At 50.5% G+C, this 15,733-nt stretch overlaps 1 protein-coding gene across 5 annotated transcripts in view; it reads left to right on the top strand.

Annotated features, from left to right (window-relative positions):
• The window catches only part of LOC123481015 (fumarate hydratase, mitochondrial-like), a 33,919-nt gene extending 26,783 nt beyond the window's left edge, over positions 1–7,136 (top strand). For 2 of the 5 annotated variants that reach the window (XM_045216268.1, XM_045216266.1), the window contains 2 exons: positions 4,603–4,756; positions 6,193–7,136. In XM_045216268.1, coding sequence (XP_045072203.1) covers positions 4,603–4,756; positions 6,193–6,335 — 297 coding nt within the window. In that variant the 3' untranslated portion in view covers positions 6,336–7,136. Of the gene's footprint in view, positions 1–3,322; positions 4,536–4,602; positions 4,757–6,192 lie in introns of those variants that run through there. The other 3 variants (XR_006658972.1, XM_045216267.1, XM_045216269.1) reach the window with 3 other exon arrangements.
• Positions 7,137–15,733: the final 8,597 nt, after the last annotated feature.

Raw genomic sequence — 15,733 nt, 5'->3', positions numbered from 1 at the left:
GTACCGGTACCCCCCTGTATATAGCCTCCCTACTGTTATTTCCCATTGACTCTGTACCGGTACCCCCTGTATATAGCCTCCCTACTGTTATTTCCCATTGACTCTGTACCGGGTCCCCCCTGTATATAGCCTCCCTACTGTTATTTCCCATTGACTCTGTACCGGTACCCCCTGTATATAGCCTCCCTACTGTTATTTCCCATTGACTCTGTACCGGGTACCCCCCTGTATATAGCCTCCCTACTGTTATTTCCCATTGACTCTGTACCGGTACCCCCTGTATATATCCTCCCTACTGTTATTTCCCATTGACTCTGTACCGGTACCCCCTGTATATAGCCTCCCTACTGTTATTTCCCATTGACTCTGTACCGGTACCCCCTGTATATAGCCTCCCTACTGTTATTTCCCCATTGACTCTGTACCGGTACCCCCTGTATATAGCCTCCCTACTGTTATTTCCCATTGACTCTGTACCGGGTACCCCCTGTATATAGCCTCCCTACTGTTATTTCCCATTGACTCTGTACCGGGTACCCCCTGTATATAGCCTCCCTACTGTTATTTCCCATTGACTCTGTACCGGTACCCCCTGTATATAGCCTCCCTACTGTTATTTCCCATTGACTCTGTGCCGGTACCCCCTGTATATAGCCTCCCTACTGTTATTTCCCATTGACTCTGTACCGGTACCCCCTGTATATAGCCTCCCTACTGTTATTTCCCATTGACTCTGTACCGGTACCCCCCTGTATATAGCCTCCCTACTGTTATTTCCCATTGACTCTGTACCGGTACCCCCTGTATATAGCCTCCCTACTGTTATTTCCCATTGACTCTGTACCGGTACCCCCTGTATATAGCCTCCCTACTGTTATTTCCCATTGACTCTGTACCGGGTACCCCCTGTATATAGCCTCCCTACTGTTATTTCCCATTGACTCTGTACCGTACCCCCTGTATATAGCCTCCCTACTGTTATTTCCCATTGACTCTGTACCGGTACCCCCTGTATATAGCCTCCCTACTGTTATTTCCCATTGACTCTGTACCGGTACCCCCTGTATATAGCCTCCCTACTGTTATTTCCCATTGACTCTGTACCGTACCCCCTGTATATAGCCTCCCTACTGTTATTTCCCATTGACTCTGTACCGGTACCCCCCTGTATATAGCCTCCCTACTGTTATTTCCCATTGACTCTGTACCGTACCCCCTGTATATAGCCTCCCTACTGTTATTTCCCATTGACTCTGTACCGGTACCCCCTGTATATAGCCTCCCTACTGTTATTTCCCATTGACTCTGTACCGGTACCCCCTGTATATAGCCTCCCTACTGTTATTTCCCATTGACTCTGTACCGGTACCCCCTGTATATAGCCTCCCTACTGTTATTTCCCATTGACTCTGTACCGGTACCCCCCTGTATATAGCCTCCCTACTGTTATTTCCCATTGACTCTGTACCGTGTACCCCCCTGTATATAGCCTCCCTACTGTTATTTCCCATTGACTCTGTACCGGTACCCCCTGTATATAGCCTCCCTACTGTTATTTCCCATTGACTCTGTACCGGTACCCCCTGTATATAGCCTCCCTACTGTTATTTCCCATTGACTCTGTACCGTGCACCCCCTGTATATAGCCTCCCTACTGTTATTTCCCATTGACTCTGTACCGGTACCCCCTGTATATAGCCTCCCTACTGTTATTTCCCATTGACTCTGTACCGGTACCCCCCTGTATATAGCCTCCCTACTGTTATTTCCCATTGACTCTGTACCGGTACCCCCTGTATATAGCCTCCCTACTGTTATTTCCCATTGACTCTGTACCGGTACCCCCTGTATATAGCCTCCCTACTGTTATTTCCCATTGACTCTGTACCGGTACCCCCTGTATATAGCCTCCCTACTGTTATTTCCCATTGACTCTGTACCGGGTACCCCCTGTATATAGCCTCCCTACTGTTATTTCCCATTGACTCTGTACCGGTACCCCCTGTATATAGCCTCCCCTACTGTTATTTCCCATTGACTCTGTACCGGGTACCCCCTGTATATAGCCTCCCTACTGTTATTTCCCATTGACTCTGTACCGGTACCCCCTGTATATAGCCTCCCTACTGTTATTTCCCATTGACTCTGTACCGTACCCCCTGTATATAGCCTCCCTACTGTTATTTCCCATTGACTCTGTACCGGTACCCCCTGTATATAGCCTCCCTACTGTTATTTCCCATTGACTCTGTACCGGTACCCCCTGTATATAGCCTCCCTACTGTTATTTCCCATTGACTCTGTACCGGTACCCCCTGTATATAGCCTCCCTACTGTTATTTCCCATTGACTCTGTACCGGTACCCCCCTGTATATAGCCTCCCCTACTGTTATTTCCCATTGACTCTGTACCGGTACCCCCTGTATATAGCCTCCCTACTGTTATTTCCCATTGACTCGGTACCGTACCCCCCTGTATATATCCTCCCTACTGTTATTTCCCATTGACTCTGTACCGGTACCCCCTGTATATAGCCTCCCTACTGTTATTTCCCATTGACTCTGTACCGGTACCCCCTGTATATAGCCTCCCTACTGTTATTTCCCATTGACTCTGTACCGGTACCCCCTGTATATAGCCTCCCTACTGTTATTTCCCATTGACTCTGTACCGGTACCCCCTGTATATAGCCTCCCTACTGTTATTTTACTGCTGCTCTTTAATTATTATTATTATTATATTTTTTTTTTGTGATTTGTAATTTTAAAAAAAATTGGCTTGTCAGTCAGCATTTCTCTAAGGTATACCTACACCTGCTGTATTCAGCGCATGTGACACATTTACATTTGATTTGATTTATACTTTTACTCAAGTATGACAATTGGGTATTTTTCCCAGCACTGGTATAAAACAATGATTAGATGGGAGAGGCGGGACTTGACTGAGATGCTCCCCTCCCCGTCAGTGGTTAACAGGAGACTTGCAGCGCATCAAGCATATAAAATATATAACAATTTTAGCGGCGGGCTCCGCAGACACCTGCAGGCAGTTTGGATGAAATGAGATTGAATCAGTGAGTAAATGTATTTTGCAACACATCCTGTTTGGTCAGCAAGTAGGTGGTTGTCGGGAAGCCTGGTCCCAGATCTGTTCCCAAGACCGTACAAACAGATCTGTGACCAGGCTAGTTGGCAGGTAGTTGGGTCATAATCGTAACTCCTCCCCTCTCCCGTCCTCACAGATTAACATGGTGTTGAACTCAGCCAGGCTGCTGGGGGACGCCTCAGTCATACTTTAACTCGTCCTCTCTCCTCCTCCCAGATAAAGAACGTGTTGAACTCAGCCAGGCTGCTGGGGGACGCCTCAGTCATACTTTAACTCGTCCTCTCTCCTCCTCCCAGATAAAGAACGTGTTGAACTCAGCCAGGCTGCTGGGGGACCCCTCAGTCATACTTTAACTCGTCCTCTCTCCTCCTCCCAGATAAAGAACGTGTTGAACTCAGCCAGGCTGCTGGGGGACGCCTCAGTCATACTTTAACTCGTCCTCTCTCCTCCTCCCAGATAAAGAACGTGTTGAACTCAGCCAGGCTGCTGGGGGACGCCTCAGTCATACTTTAACTCGTCCTCTCTCCTCCTCCCAGATAAAGAACGTGTTGAACTCAGCCAGGCTGCTGGGGGACGCCTCAGTCATACTTTAACTCGTCCTCTCTCCTCCTCCCAGATAAAGAACGTGTTGAACTCAGCCAGGCTGCTGGGGGACGCCTCAGTCATACTTTAACTCGTCCTCTCTCCTCCTCCCAGATAAAGAACGTGTTGAACTCAGCCAGGCTGCTGGGGGACCCCTCAGTCATACTTTAACTCGTCCTCTCTCCTCCTCCCAGATAAAGAACGTGTTGAACTCAGCCAGGCTGCTGGGGGACCCCTCAGTCATACTTTAACTCGTCCTCTCTCCTCCTCCCAGATAAAGAACGTGTTGAACTCAGCCAGGCTGCTGGGGGACGCCTCAGTCATACTTTAACTCGTCCTCTCTCCTCCTCCCAGATAAAGAACGTGTTGAACTCAGCCAGGCTGCTGGGGGACGCCTCAGTCATACTTTAACTCGTCCTCTCTCCTCCTCCCAGATAAAGAACGTGTTGAACTCAGCCAGGCTGCTGGGGGACGCCTCAGTCATACTTTAACTCGTCCTCTCTCCTCCTCCCAGATAAAGAACGTGTTGAACTCAGCCAGGCTGCTGGGGGACGCCTCAGTCATACTTTAACTCGTCCTCTCTCCTCCTCCCAGATAAAGAACGTGTTGAACTCAGCCAGGCTGCTGGGGGACGCCTCAGTCATACTTTAACTCGTCCTCTCTCCTCCTCCCAGATAAAGAACGTGTTGAACTCAGCCAGGCTGCTGGGGGACGCCTCAGTCATACTTTAACTCGTCCTCTCTCCTCCTCCCAGATAAAGAACGTGTTGAACTCAGCCAGGCTGCTGGGGGACGCCTCAGTCATACTTTAACTCGTCCTCTCTCCTCCTTCCAGATAAAGAACGTGTTGAACTCAGCCAGGCTGCTGGGGGACGCCTCAGTCATACTTTAACTCGTCCTCTCTCCTCCTTCCAGATAAAGAACGTGTTGAACTCAGCCAGGCTGCTGGGGGACGCCTCCGTCTCCTTCACTGATAACTGTGTGGTGGGCATTGAAGCTAACATCGACAGGATCAACAAACTCATGAACGAGTCCTTGATGCTGGTCACCGCCCTCAACCCACACATAGGTATGTGTTGTAGCACTGAATCTGCTTCAAAGGTTTATTTTTTTTTTTATTTAACCTTTATTTAACTAGGCAAGTCTGTTAAGAACAAATTCTTATTTACAATGACGGCCTACCCCGGCCAAACCCGGACGACGCTGGGCCAATTGTGCGCCGCCCCCCGTATGGACATACAGGGACCTGCAAGTGCAGGGGACAAGAAGTCAAGTCATGAAAGAGATCTAGATACCTGCACACTGTTGATTTGCTCCAGCAGTGTTTTTGTGCAGAATACAACTGCAGGAGAAATCAACAGGTTATCGATCTGTCTTTCGCTTGTAACCACATCTAACCACTAGAGGGCAGTAACTTACAGTCCCAAATTCAGCAGTGCTGACATTCCCCAGACTGTAATGTGAGGATTGGAAATGAGATGTTTTGCTCTACAGCACAGTGAGTCTGTTTAAACCCTTCACTGCTTCTACACAATCCATTAACTAACATTGACTTGGGCATTAAAACACTGATAGCAGCAGCCAGTCAGTGCTTTTAGAGAACACTAAATAAATGTCAGTGTTCAGTGTTGTGATAAATGGTGTTGTGGATTCATTACATTTACATCATCACCTTAATTCATCATAGTTCCAGCTCAGTGCCTTTGGTAAGGAGGGCCAAGGTGTCTGAAATGTCACCCTATTCCCTATGTAGTGCTCTACTTTTGACCTGCCCAGTGAGATTCCCCCCCCGTCCTGTCCCGTCAGTCACAGTGGTTAACAGGAGTTAGTGAGATCCCCCGTCAGTCACAGTGGTTAACAGGAGTTAGTGAGATCCCCCCCGTCAGTCACAGTGGTTAACAGGAGTTAGTGAGATCCCCCCCCCCCCCCGTCAGTCACAGTGGTTAACAGGAGTTAGTGAGATCCCCCCTCCCCCATCAGTCACAGTGGTTAACAGGAGTTAGTGAGATCCCCCCCGTCAGTCACAGTGGTTAACAGGAGTTAGTGAGATCCCCCCTCCCCCGTCAGTCACAGTGGTTAACAGGAGTTAGTGAGATCCCCCCTCCCCCGTCAGTCACAGTGGTTAACAGGAGTTAGTGAGATCCCCCCCTCCCCCATCAGTCACAGTGGTTAACAGGAGTTAGTGAGATCCCCCCGTCAGTCAGTGGTTAACAGGAGTTAGTGAGATCCCCCCTCCCCCCCCCCGTCAGTCACAGTGGTTAACAGGAGTTGGCATTAACATTTTTGACATGCGTTTTTCTGCATTTTTTTGTTGTTATTCTGTCTCTCACTGTTCTAATAAACCTACCATTAAAATTATAGACTGATCATGTCTTTGTCAGTGGGCAAACGTACAAAATCAGCAGGGGATCAAATACTTTTTTCCCCTCACTGTAGTTGAGGAAGTAGAAGGTGGTGGTTTGTCATCGGTCTGAATTGAATCCCTTCCCTCTATCTTCTCAATAGGTTACGACAAAGCTGCTAAGATTGCCAAGACAGCCCACAAAGAGGGAGGAAACCTGAAGGAAACTGCTATCAAGCTAGGATACCTGACAGCAGAAGAGTTTGACGCGTGGGTCAAGCCACATGAGATGCTGGGACCCAAGTAGAACACAACACGCTGCAGAATGTCTATGGTTAGAAATGTCTTTGTACAAATAAAATGTTTTTTTTTGGTTGAAACACATTGCTGTATTTTTATTTGACCCTTATTTGACCAGTTAAGTTGCTGAGAACACGTCCTCATTTACAGCAACGACCTGGGGAATAGTTCCAGGGGAGAGGAGGGGGATGGATGAGCCAATTGGAAGCTGTTCCACAGACCTGATCTATGGACGGATGACTGCTGATCGGGGACACACAATTCGTATTCAGTTAACTATTTTCAGTGAAGGCCAGTGGATGAAATGGTAAAAATGGTTTCTTTCTCATCTAAATATAACTATTTTGAGACTGTCACCAAGGATACATGGTATCCTTCAGAAAGATGTTCAGCTATTATCTTGGTCATTTAATGACTTCCCTTGCATTTCCAGGAATATGACATTCACGATTCTGAGAAAGATGATGTGCCATTAGATCAAGGAAGAGTATATTTTAAATCGTTTTTGTGAAATCTTCAGTATCACATTTTGTCCACCTGTAATAATTGACTTACCGCTAGTTTGGGACGCCAACCCACGCACACCCCAGGCCAAGTCACCTTGCCTCCCGATGAAAGTGATTGTTCTGGGGACAGGACAGTTGGGCAACACCAGCTCTACCAGAGAGCCAAGGGACAGTTGCATGTTGCCTGAAGGTGTTTTGTTTTGCCGAAGGACGCTACAATTGAAGGCTCTTACAGAGCTATGCCTTGATGTACTGTTCCCTTTTTGCCATGTAAAGAAAAATAAAAAAAATACAATAATTCATCATGTTGCCTCAAACCCTGCTTTCTGAGTTTGTATTCATCCAAACTCATTTAAAATAAGCCGTCTACTCAATCATCAACCGTCATATCCTAAACCTTTAGAAGAGGCTTCACAGTCAACAGCTATGACATGAAGCGTTGCCATTTCCAGCCCAACCTTTAGAAGAGGCTTCACAGTCAACCTCTATGACATGAAGCGTTGCCATTTCCAGCCCAACCTTTAGAAGAGGCTTCATAGTCAACATCTATGACATGAAGCGTTGCCCTTTCCAGCCCAACCTTTAGAAGAGGCTTCACAGTCAACATCTATGACATGAAGCGTTGCCCTTTCCAGCCCAATCCTCCCTGCGCTGCTCTGGTCTCAGTCACAGCTCTGCCTGTCCTGAATCCCCTGCCCTGGTTGCTGTAGGCCAGTGTTTCCCTGGTCCCCCTGTGTTTCCCTGGTCCCCCTGTGTTTCCCTGGTCCTCCTGTGTTTCCCTGGTCCCCCTGTGTTTCCCTGGTCCCCCTGTGTTTCCCTGGTCCTCCTGTGTTTCCCTGGTCCTCCTGTGTTTCCCTGGTCCCCCTGTGTTTCCCTGGTCCCCCTGTGTTTCCCTGGTCCCCCTGTGTTTCCCTGGTCCCCTGTGTTTCCCTGGTCCTCCTGCGTTTCCCTGGTCCTCCTGCGTTTCCCTGGTCCTCCTGTGTTTCCCTGGTCCTCCTGTGTTTCCCTGGTCCTCCAGTGTTTCCCTGGTCCCCCTGTTTCCCTGGTCCTCCTGTGTTTCCCTGGTCCTCCTGTGTTTCCCTGGTCCTCCTGTGTTTCCCTGGTCCTCCTTTGTTTCCCTGGTCCCCCTGTTTCCCTGGTCCTCCTGTGTTTCCCTGGTCCCCCTGTGTTTCCCTGGTCCCCCAGTGTTTCCCTGGTCCCCCAGTGTTTCCCTGGTCCCCCAGTGTTTCCCTGGTCCCCCAGTGTTTCCCTGGTCCCCCAGTGTTTCCCTGGTCCCCCTGTGTTTCCCTGTGTTTCCCTGGTCCCCCTGTGTTTCCCTGTGTTTCCCTGGTCCTCCTGTGTTTCCCTGGTCCCCCTGTGTTTCCCTGGTCCTCCTGTGTTTCCCTGGTCCCCCTGTGTTTCCCTGGTCCCCCTGTGTTTCCCTGGTCCTCCTGTGTTTCCCTGGTCCCCCAGTGTTTCCCTGGTCCCCCTGTGTTTCCCTGGTCCCCCTGTGTTTCCCTGGTCCCCTGTGTTTCCCTGGTCCTCCTGCGTTTCCCTGGTCCTCCTGTGTTTCCCTGGTCCTCCTGTGTTTCCCTGGTCCTCCAGTGTTTCCCTGGTCCCCCTGTGTTTCCCTGGTCCCCCTGTTTCCCTGGTCCTCCTGTGTTTCCCTGGTCCTCCTGTGTTTCCCTGGTCCTCCTGTGTTTCCCTGGTCCTCCTGTGTTTCCCTGGTCCCCCTGTTTCCCTGGTCCTCCTGTGTTTCCCTGGTCCCCCTGTGTTTCCCTGGTCCCCCTGTGTTTCCCTGGTCCCCCAGTGTTTCCCTGGTCCCCCAGTGTTTCCCTGGTCCCCCAGTGTTTCCCTGGTCCACCAGTGTTTCCCTGGTCCCCCAGTGTTTCCCTGGTCCCCCAGTGTTTCCCTGGTCCCCCAGTGTTTCCCTGGTCCCCCAGTGTTTCCCTGGTCCCCCAGTGTTTCCCTGGTCCCCCAGTGTTTCCCTGGTCCTCCAGTGTTTCCCTGTGTTTCCCTGGTCCCCCTGTTTCCCTGGCCCCCCTGTGTTTCCCTGGCCCCCCTGTGTTTCCCTGGCCCTCCTGTGTTTCCCTGGTCCCCCTGTGTTTCCCTGTGTTTCCCTGGTCCCCCTGTGTTTCCCTGTGTTTCCCTGGTCCTCCTGTGTTTCCCTGGTCCCCCTGTGTTTCCCTGGTCCTCCTGTGTTTCCCTGGTCCCCCTGTGTTTCCCTGGTCCTCCTGTGTTTCCCTGGTCCCCCTGTGTTTCCCTGGTCCCCCAGTGTTTCCCTGGTCCCCCAGTGTTTCCCTGGTCCCCCAGTGTTTCCCTGGTCCCCCAGTGTTTCCCTGGTCCCCCAGTGTTTCCCTGGTCCCCCAGTGTTTCCCTGGTCCCCCAGTGTTTCCCTGGTCCCCCAGTGTTTCCCTGGTCCCCCTGTGTTTCCCTGGTCCCCCTGTGTTTCCCTGGTCCTCCTGTGTTTCCCTGGTCCTCCTGTGTTTCCCTGGTCCACCTGTGTTTCCCTGGTCCCCCTGTGTTTCCCTGGTCCCCCTGTGTTTCCCTGGTCCCCCTGTGTTTCCCTGGTCCTCCTGTGTTTCCCTGGTCCCCCAGTGTTTCCCTGGTCCCCCTGTGTTTCCCAGTGTTTCCCTGGTCCTCCTGTGTTTCCCTGGTTCCCCAGTGTTTCCCTGGTCCCCCTGTGTTTCCCTGTGTTTCCCTGGTCCTCCTGTGTTTCCCTGGTTCCCCTGTGTTTCCCTGGTCCCCCTGTGTTTCCCTGGTCCTCCTGTGTTTCCCTGGTCCTCCTGTGTTTCCCTGGTCCCCCTGTGTTTCCCTGGTTTCCCTGGTCCTCCAGTACCCCCAACAGTACACCGTTTTATTGTAACCCTGGACAAGCCCAGCTGATGCAACTTGTCAACTAATCAACAAGCCCTCAATGAGTTGAATCAGGTGTGTTTGTCAACGGCTATAACGAAAATGTGTAACCACAAATAACAGCCACCCTGTGTTTTCTAAACGTGGATATCAACTTTGCCACTTCAGCATGCTTCTGTGGCAGAGTCGATGCCACGCAGGGGTACAGGCCAGAAGGTTGAGGGTTCGCCGACCACGACAGACGAGCTCACTCCCTGCCTGTTTCATTACACTTTAATCAGCCGGCTGCAGACGATGATTCAGCTAGGGGGAAATCACATTTTCAACATTTTGATGCCATATTTTCCACCAACAGGTTTCTGTGCCAATGCACCACACAACCAATAAACAAAGCATACCGACTTCGGGCACTTCAATATCATGGTTTGTGTGTTTCAACACCACAATAAATAGACTATGTCAATCTGGACAAACAGAATTGTTAACAAATTTAAAAAAATGTAAAATCTTATTTACATAAGTATTCAGACCCTTTGCTATGAGACTCGAAATTGAGCTCCGGTGCATCCTGTTTCCATTCATCATCCTTAAGATGTTTCTACAACTTGATTGGAGTCCACCTGTGGTCAATTCAATTGATTGGACATGATTTGGAAAGGCACATAACCGTCTATATATGGTCCCACAGTTGACTGTGCATGTCAGAGCAAAAACCAAGACATGAGGTCAAAGGAATTGTGGGTAGACCTCCGAGACAGGATTGTGTCGAGGCACAGATCTGGGGAAGGGTACCAAAACATTTCCGCAGCATTGAAGGTCCCCAAGAACACAGTGGCCTCCATCATTCTTAAATGGAAGAAGTTTGGAACCACCAAGACTCTTCCCTGAGAGCTGGCCGCCCGGCCAAACTGAGCAATCGGGGGAGAAGGGCCTTGGTCAGGGAGGTGACCAAGAACCCGATGGTCACTCTGACAGAGCTCAAGACTTCCTCTGTAGAGATGGGGGAACCTTCCAGAAGGACAACCATCTCTGCAGCACTCCAACAAACAGGCCTTTATGGTAGAGTAGCCAGACGGAAGCCACTCCTCAGTAAAAGGCACATGACAGCCCGCTTGGAGTTTGCCAAAAGGCACCTAAAGACTCTCAGACCATGAGAAACAAGATTCTCTGGTCTGATAAAACCAAGATTGAACTCTTTGGCCTGAATGCCAAGCGTCACGTCTGGAGGAAACCTGGCACCATCCCTAAGGTGAAGCATGGTGGTGGCAGCATCATGCTGTGGGGATGTTTTTCTGAGGTAGGGACTGGGAGACTAGTCAGGATCGAAGGAAAGATGAACGGAGCAAAGTATAGAGAGATCCTTGATGAAAACCTGCTCCAGAGCTCAGACTGGGCCGAAGGTTCACCTTCCAACAGGACAACGACCCTAACCAAGACAACGCAGGAGTGGCTTCGGGACAAGTTTCTGAATGTCCTTGAGTGGCCCAGCCAGAGCCCGGACTTGAACCCGATCTAACATCTCTGGAGAGACCTGAAAATAGCTGTGCAGCAACGCTCCCCATCCAAACTGACAGAGCTTGAGAGGGTCTGCAGAGAAGAATGGGAGAAACTCCCCAAATACAGGTGAGCCAGGCTTGTAGCGTCATACCCAAGAAAACTCAAGGCTGTAATCGCTACCAAAGCTGCTTCAGCAAAGTACTGAGTAAAGGGTCTGAATATTTATGTAAAAATGTCTAAACCTGTTTTTGCTTTGTCATTATGGGGTATTGTATGTAGATTGATGAGGGAAAAAAACAATTTCATCATTTTTAGAATAAGGCTGTAACGTAACAAAATCTGGAAAAAGTCTGAATACTTTCCAAATGCACTGTACCTGTCTGTCAGCACCATAATCCTACTACCTCTCTGGATTAACTAATGGGGATAGACCTGTCTGTCAGCACCATAATCCTACTACCTCTCTGGACTAACTAATGGAGATAGACCTGTCTGTCAGCACCATAACTAATGGGGATAGACCTGTCTGTCAGCACCATAACTAATGGGGATAGACCTGTCTGTCAGCACCATAACTAATGGGGATAGACCTGTCTGTCAGCACCATAACTAATGGGGATAGACCTGTCTGTCAGCACATGGAGACAGAGAGGGCTCTGTCCCAAATGGTACCCTATTCACGGCCCACAGGGTTCTGGTCGAAAGTAGTACACTATATATGGAATAGGGTGCCATTTGGGACACAGTTAGTCTAGGAGAGATGAGGAGAGGAAGAGTGACATGTAGGAGAGCTGCTGGTATCTCCCCTGGGGAAGGACTTAGCTTAGACCTCCAGAGCTGTGGCAGGAGAGCTGCTGGTATCTCCCCTGGGGAAGGACTTAGCTTAGACCTCCAGAGCTGTGGCAGGAGAGCTGCTGGTATCTCCACTGGGGAAGGACTTAGCTTAGACCTCCAGAGCTGCAGGTATCTCCCCTGGGGAAGGACTTAGCTTAGACCTCCAGAGCTGCAGGTATCTCCCCTGGGGAAGGACTTAGCTTAGACCTCCAGAGCTGTGGCAGGAGAGCTGCTGGTATCTCCCCTGGGGAAGGACTTAGCTTAGACCTCCAGAGCTGTGGCAGGAGAGCTGCTGGTATCTCCCTGGGGAAGGACTTAGCTTAGACCTCCAGAGCTGTGGCAGGAGAGCTGCAGGTATCTCCCCTGGGGAAGGACTTAGCTTAGACCTCCAGAGCTGTGGCAGGAGAGCTGCTGGTATCTCCCCTGGGGAAGGACTTAGCTCAGACCTCCAGAGCTGTGGCAGGAGAGCTGCTGGTATCTCCCCTGGGGAAGGACTTAGCTCAGACCTCCAGAGCTGTGGCAGGAGAGCTGCAGGTATCTCCCCTGAGGAAGGACTTAGCTTAGACCTCCAGAGCTGTGGCAGGAGAGCTGCTGGTATCTCCCCTGGGGAAGGACTTAGCTCAGACCTCCAGAGCTGTGGCAGGAGAGCTGCAGGTATCTCCCCTGAGGAAGGACTTAGCTTAGACCTCCAGAGCTGTGGCAGGAGAGCTGCTGGTATCTCCCCTGGGGAAGGACTTAGCTCAGACCTCCAGAGCTGTGGCAGGAGAGCTGCTGGTATCTCCCCTGGGGAAGGACTTAGCTTAGACCTCCAGAGCTGTGGCAGGAGAGCTGCTGGTATCTCCCCTGGGGAAGGACTTAGCTTAGACCTCCAGAGCTGTGGCAGGAGAGCTGCTGGTATCTCCCCTGGGGAAGGACTTAGCTTAGACCTCCAGAGCTGTGGCAGGAGAGCTGCTGGTATCTCCCCTGGGGAAGGACTTAGCTCAGACCTCCAGAGCTGTGGCAGGAGAGCTGCTGGTATCTCCCCTGGGGAAGGACTTAGCTTAGACCTCCAGAGCTGTGGCAGGAGAGCTGCTGGTATCTCCCCTGGGGAAGGACTTAGCTTAGACCTCCAGAGCTGTGGCAGGAGAGCTGCTGGTATCTCCCCTGGGGAAGGACTTAGCTTAGACCTCCAGAGCTGTGGCAGGAGAGCTGCTGGTATCTCCCCTGGGGAAGGACTTAGCTTAGACCTCCAGAGCTGTGGCAGGAGAGCTGCTGGTATCTCCCCTGGGGAAGGACTTAGCTCAGACCTCCAGAGCTGTGGCAGGAGAGCTGCTGGTATCTCCCTGGGGAAGGACTTAGCTCAGACCTCCAGAGCTGTGGCAGGAGAGCTGCTGGTATCTCCCCTGGGGAAGGACTTAGCTTAGACCTCCAGAGCTGTGGCAGGAGAGCTGCAGGTATCTCCCTGGGGAAGGACTTAGCTTAGACCTCCAGAGCTGTGGCAGGAGAGCTGCTGGTATCTCCCCTGGGGAAGGACTTAGCTTAGACCTCCAGAGCTGTGGCAGGAGAGCTGCAGGTATCTCCCCTGGGGAAGGACTTAGCTTAGACCTCCAGAGCTGTGGCAGGAGAGCTGCTGGTATCTCCCCTGGGGAAGGACTTAGCTCAGACCTCCAGAGCTGTGGCAGGAGAGCTGCTGGTATCTCCCCTGGGGAAGGACTTAGCTCAGACCTCCAGAGCTTAGCATGCAACCCAAATGGCACCCTATTCCCTATATAGTACACTTATTTTGACCGCGATCCGTAGGGCTCTGGACGAAAGTATTCCACTATATAGGGAATAGGGTGTGATTTTGGATGCACCCCCTGGCTCTGATAGGGTGTGATTTTGGATGCACCCCCTGGCTCTGATAGGGTGTGATTTTGGATGCACCCCCTGGCTCTGTTAGGGTGCGATTTTGGATGCACCCCCTGGCTCTGTTAGCTGGACCCCAGGTGAGCTCTATTGACTGTGGACTAGCTGATTAGGAGAGGAGGCATTAGCAAGTCATGCCCTTTCTGGCAGAAGCTTGTTCATTAGTATGGAATATACAGTAGAATACCTGTTCAATTCTCATTGCCTGCCCTTAGCCACAACCACAGGCATATTTCAATATTGATGCTTTATTCATTGACACAAAGCTATGCAAATTGCCGTGTTCAGGTTATACACAATCTGATGTTTTTCCCCATTTGAAATATTTTAGCTTTTGGGGAGATGTCAAAGATTTCCTTGATTTACATTTTTTACATTTTAGTCATTTAGCAGACGCTCTTATCCAGAGCGACTTACAGTTAGTGAGTGCATACATTTTTCATACTGGCCCCCCATGGGAATCGAACCCACAACCCTGGCGTTGCAAATCCCCTACTCTACCAACTGAGCTACAGGAGGTAGTAGAATAAACACGGTGTGGGTCCTAAACCTCAACGCATTCTCATTCAACACATCTAGCAGTCAGTCCAGCACCATTCAACACATCTAGCAGTCAGTCCAGCACCATTCAACACATCTAGCAGTCAGTCCAGTCCAGCACCATTCAACACATCTAGCAGTCAGTCCAGCACCATTCAACACATCTAGCAGTCAGTCCAGCACCATTCAACACATCTAGCAGTCAGTCCAGCACCATTCAACACATCTAGCAGTCAGTCCAGCACCATTCAACACATCTAGCAGTCAGTCCAGCACCATTCAACACATCTAGCAGTCAGTCCAGCACCATTCAACACATCTAGCAGTCAGTCCAGCACCATTCAACACATCTAGCAGTCAGTCCAGCACCATTCAACACATCTAGCAGTCAGTCCAGCACCATTCAACACATCTAGCAGTCAGTCCAGCACCATTCAACACATGTAGCAGTCAGTCCAGCACCATTCAACACATCTAGCAGTCAGTCCAGTCCAGCACCATTCAACACATCTAGCAGTCAGTCCAGCACCATTCAACACATCTAGCAGTCAGTCCAGCACCATTCAACACATCTAGCAGTCAGTCCAGCACCATTCAACACATCTAGCAGTCAGTCCAGCACCATTCAACACATCTAGCAGTCAGTCCAGCACCATTCAACACATCTAGCAGTCAGTCCAGCACCATTCAACACATCTAGCAGTCAGTCCAGTCCAGCACCATTCAACACATCTAGCAGTCAGTCCAGCACCATTCAACACATCTAGCAGTCAGTCCAGCACCATTCAACACATCTAGCAGTCAGTCCAGTCCAGCACCATTCAACACATGTAGCAGTCAGTCCAGCACCATTCAACACATCTAGCAGTCAGTCCAGCACCATTCAACACATCTAGCAGTCAGTCCAGCACCATTCAACACATCTAGCAGTCAGTCCAGCACCATTCAACACATCTAGCAGTCAGTCCAGCACCATTCAACACATCTAGCAGTCAGTCCAGCACCATTCAACACATCTAGCAGTCAGTCCAGCACCATTCAACACATGTAGCAGTCAGTCCAGCACCATTCAACACATCTAGCAGTCAGTCCAGCACCATTCAACACATGTAGCAGTCAGTCCAGCACCATTCAACACATCTAGCAGTCAGTCCAGCACCATTCAACACATCTAGCAGTCAGTCCAGTCCAGCACCATTCAACACATCTAGCAGTCAGTCCAGTCCAGCACCATTCAACACATGTAGCAGTCAGTCCAGCACCATTCAACACATCTAGCAGTCAGTCCAGTCCAGCACCATTCAAC

This window comes from Coregonus clupeaformis, unplaced genomic scaffold (genome assembly GCF_020615455.1).
Source record: "Coregonus clupeaformis isolate EN_2021a unplaced genomic scaffold, ASM2061545v1 scaf0657, whole genome shotgun sequence".
NCBI classification, from domain to species: Eukaryota; Metazoa; Chordata; class Actinopteri; order Salmoniformes; family Salmonidae; genus Coregonus; species Coregonus clupeaformis.
The sequence above is the reverse complement of the archived record's forward strand: the minus strand, read 5'-3'. Positions and strand labels throughout refer to the sequence as shown.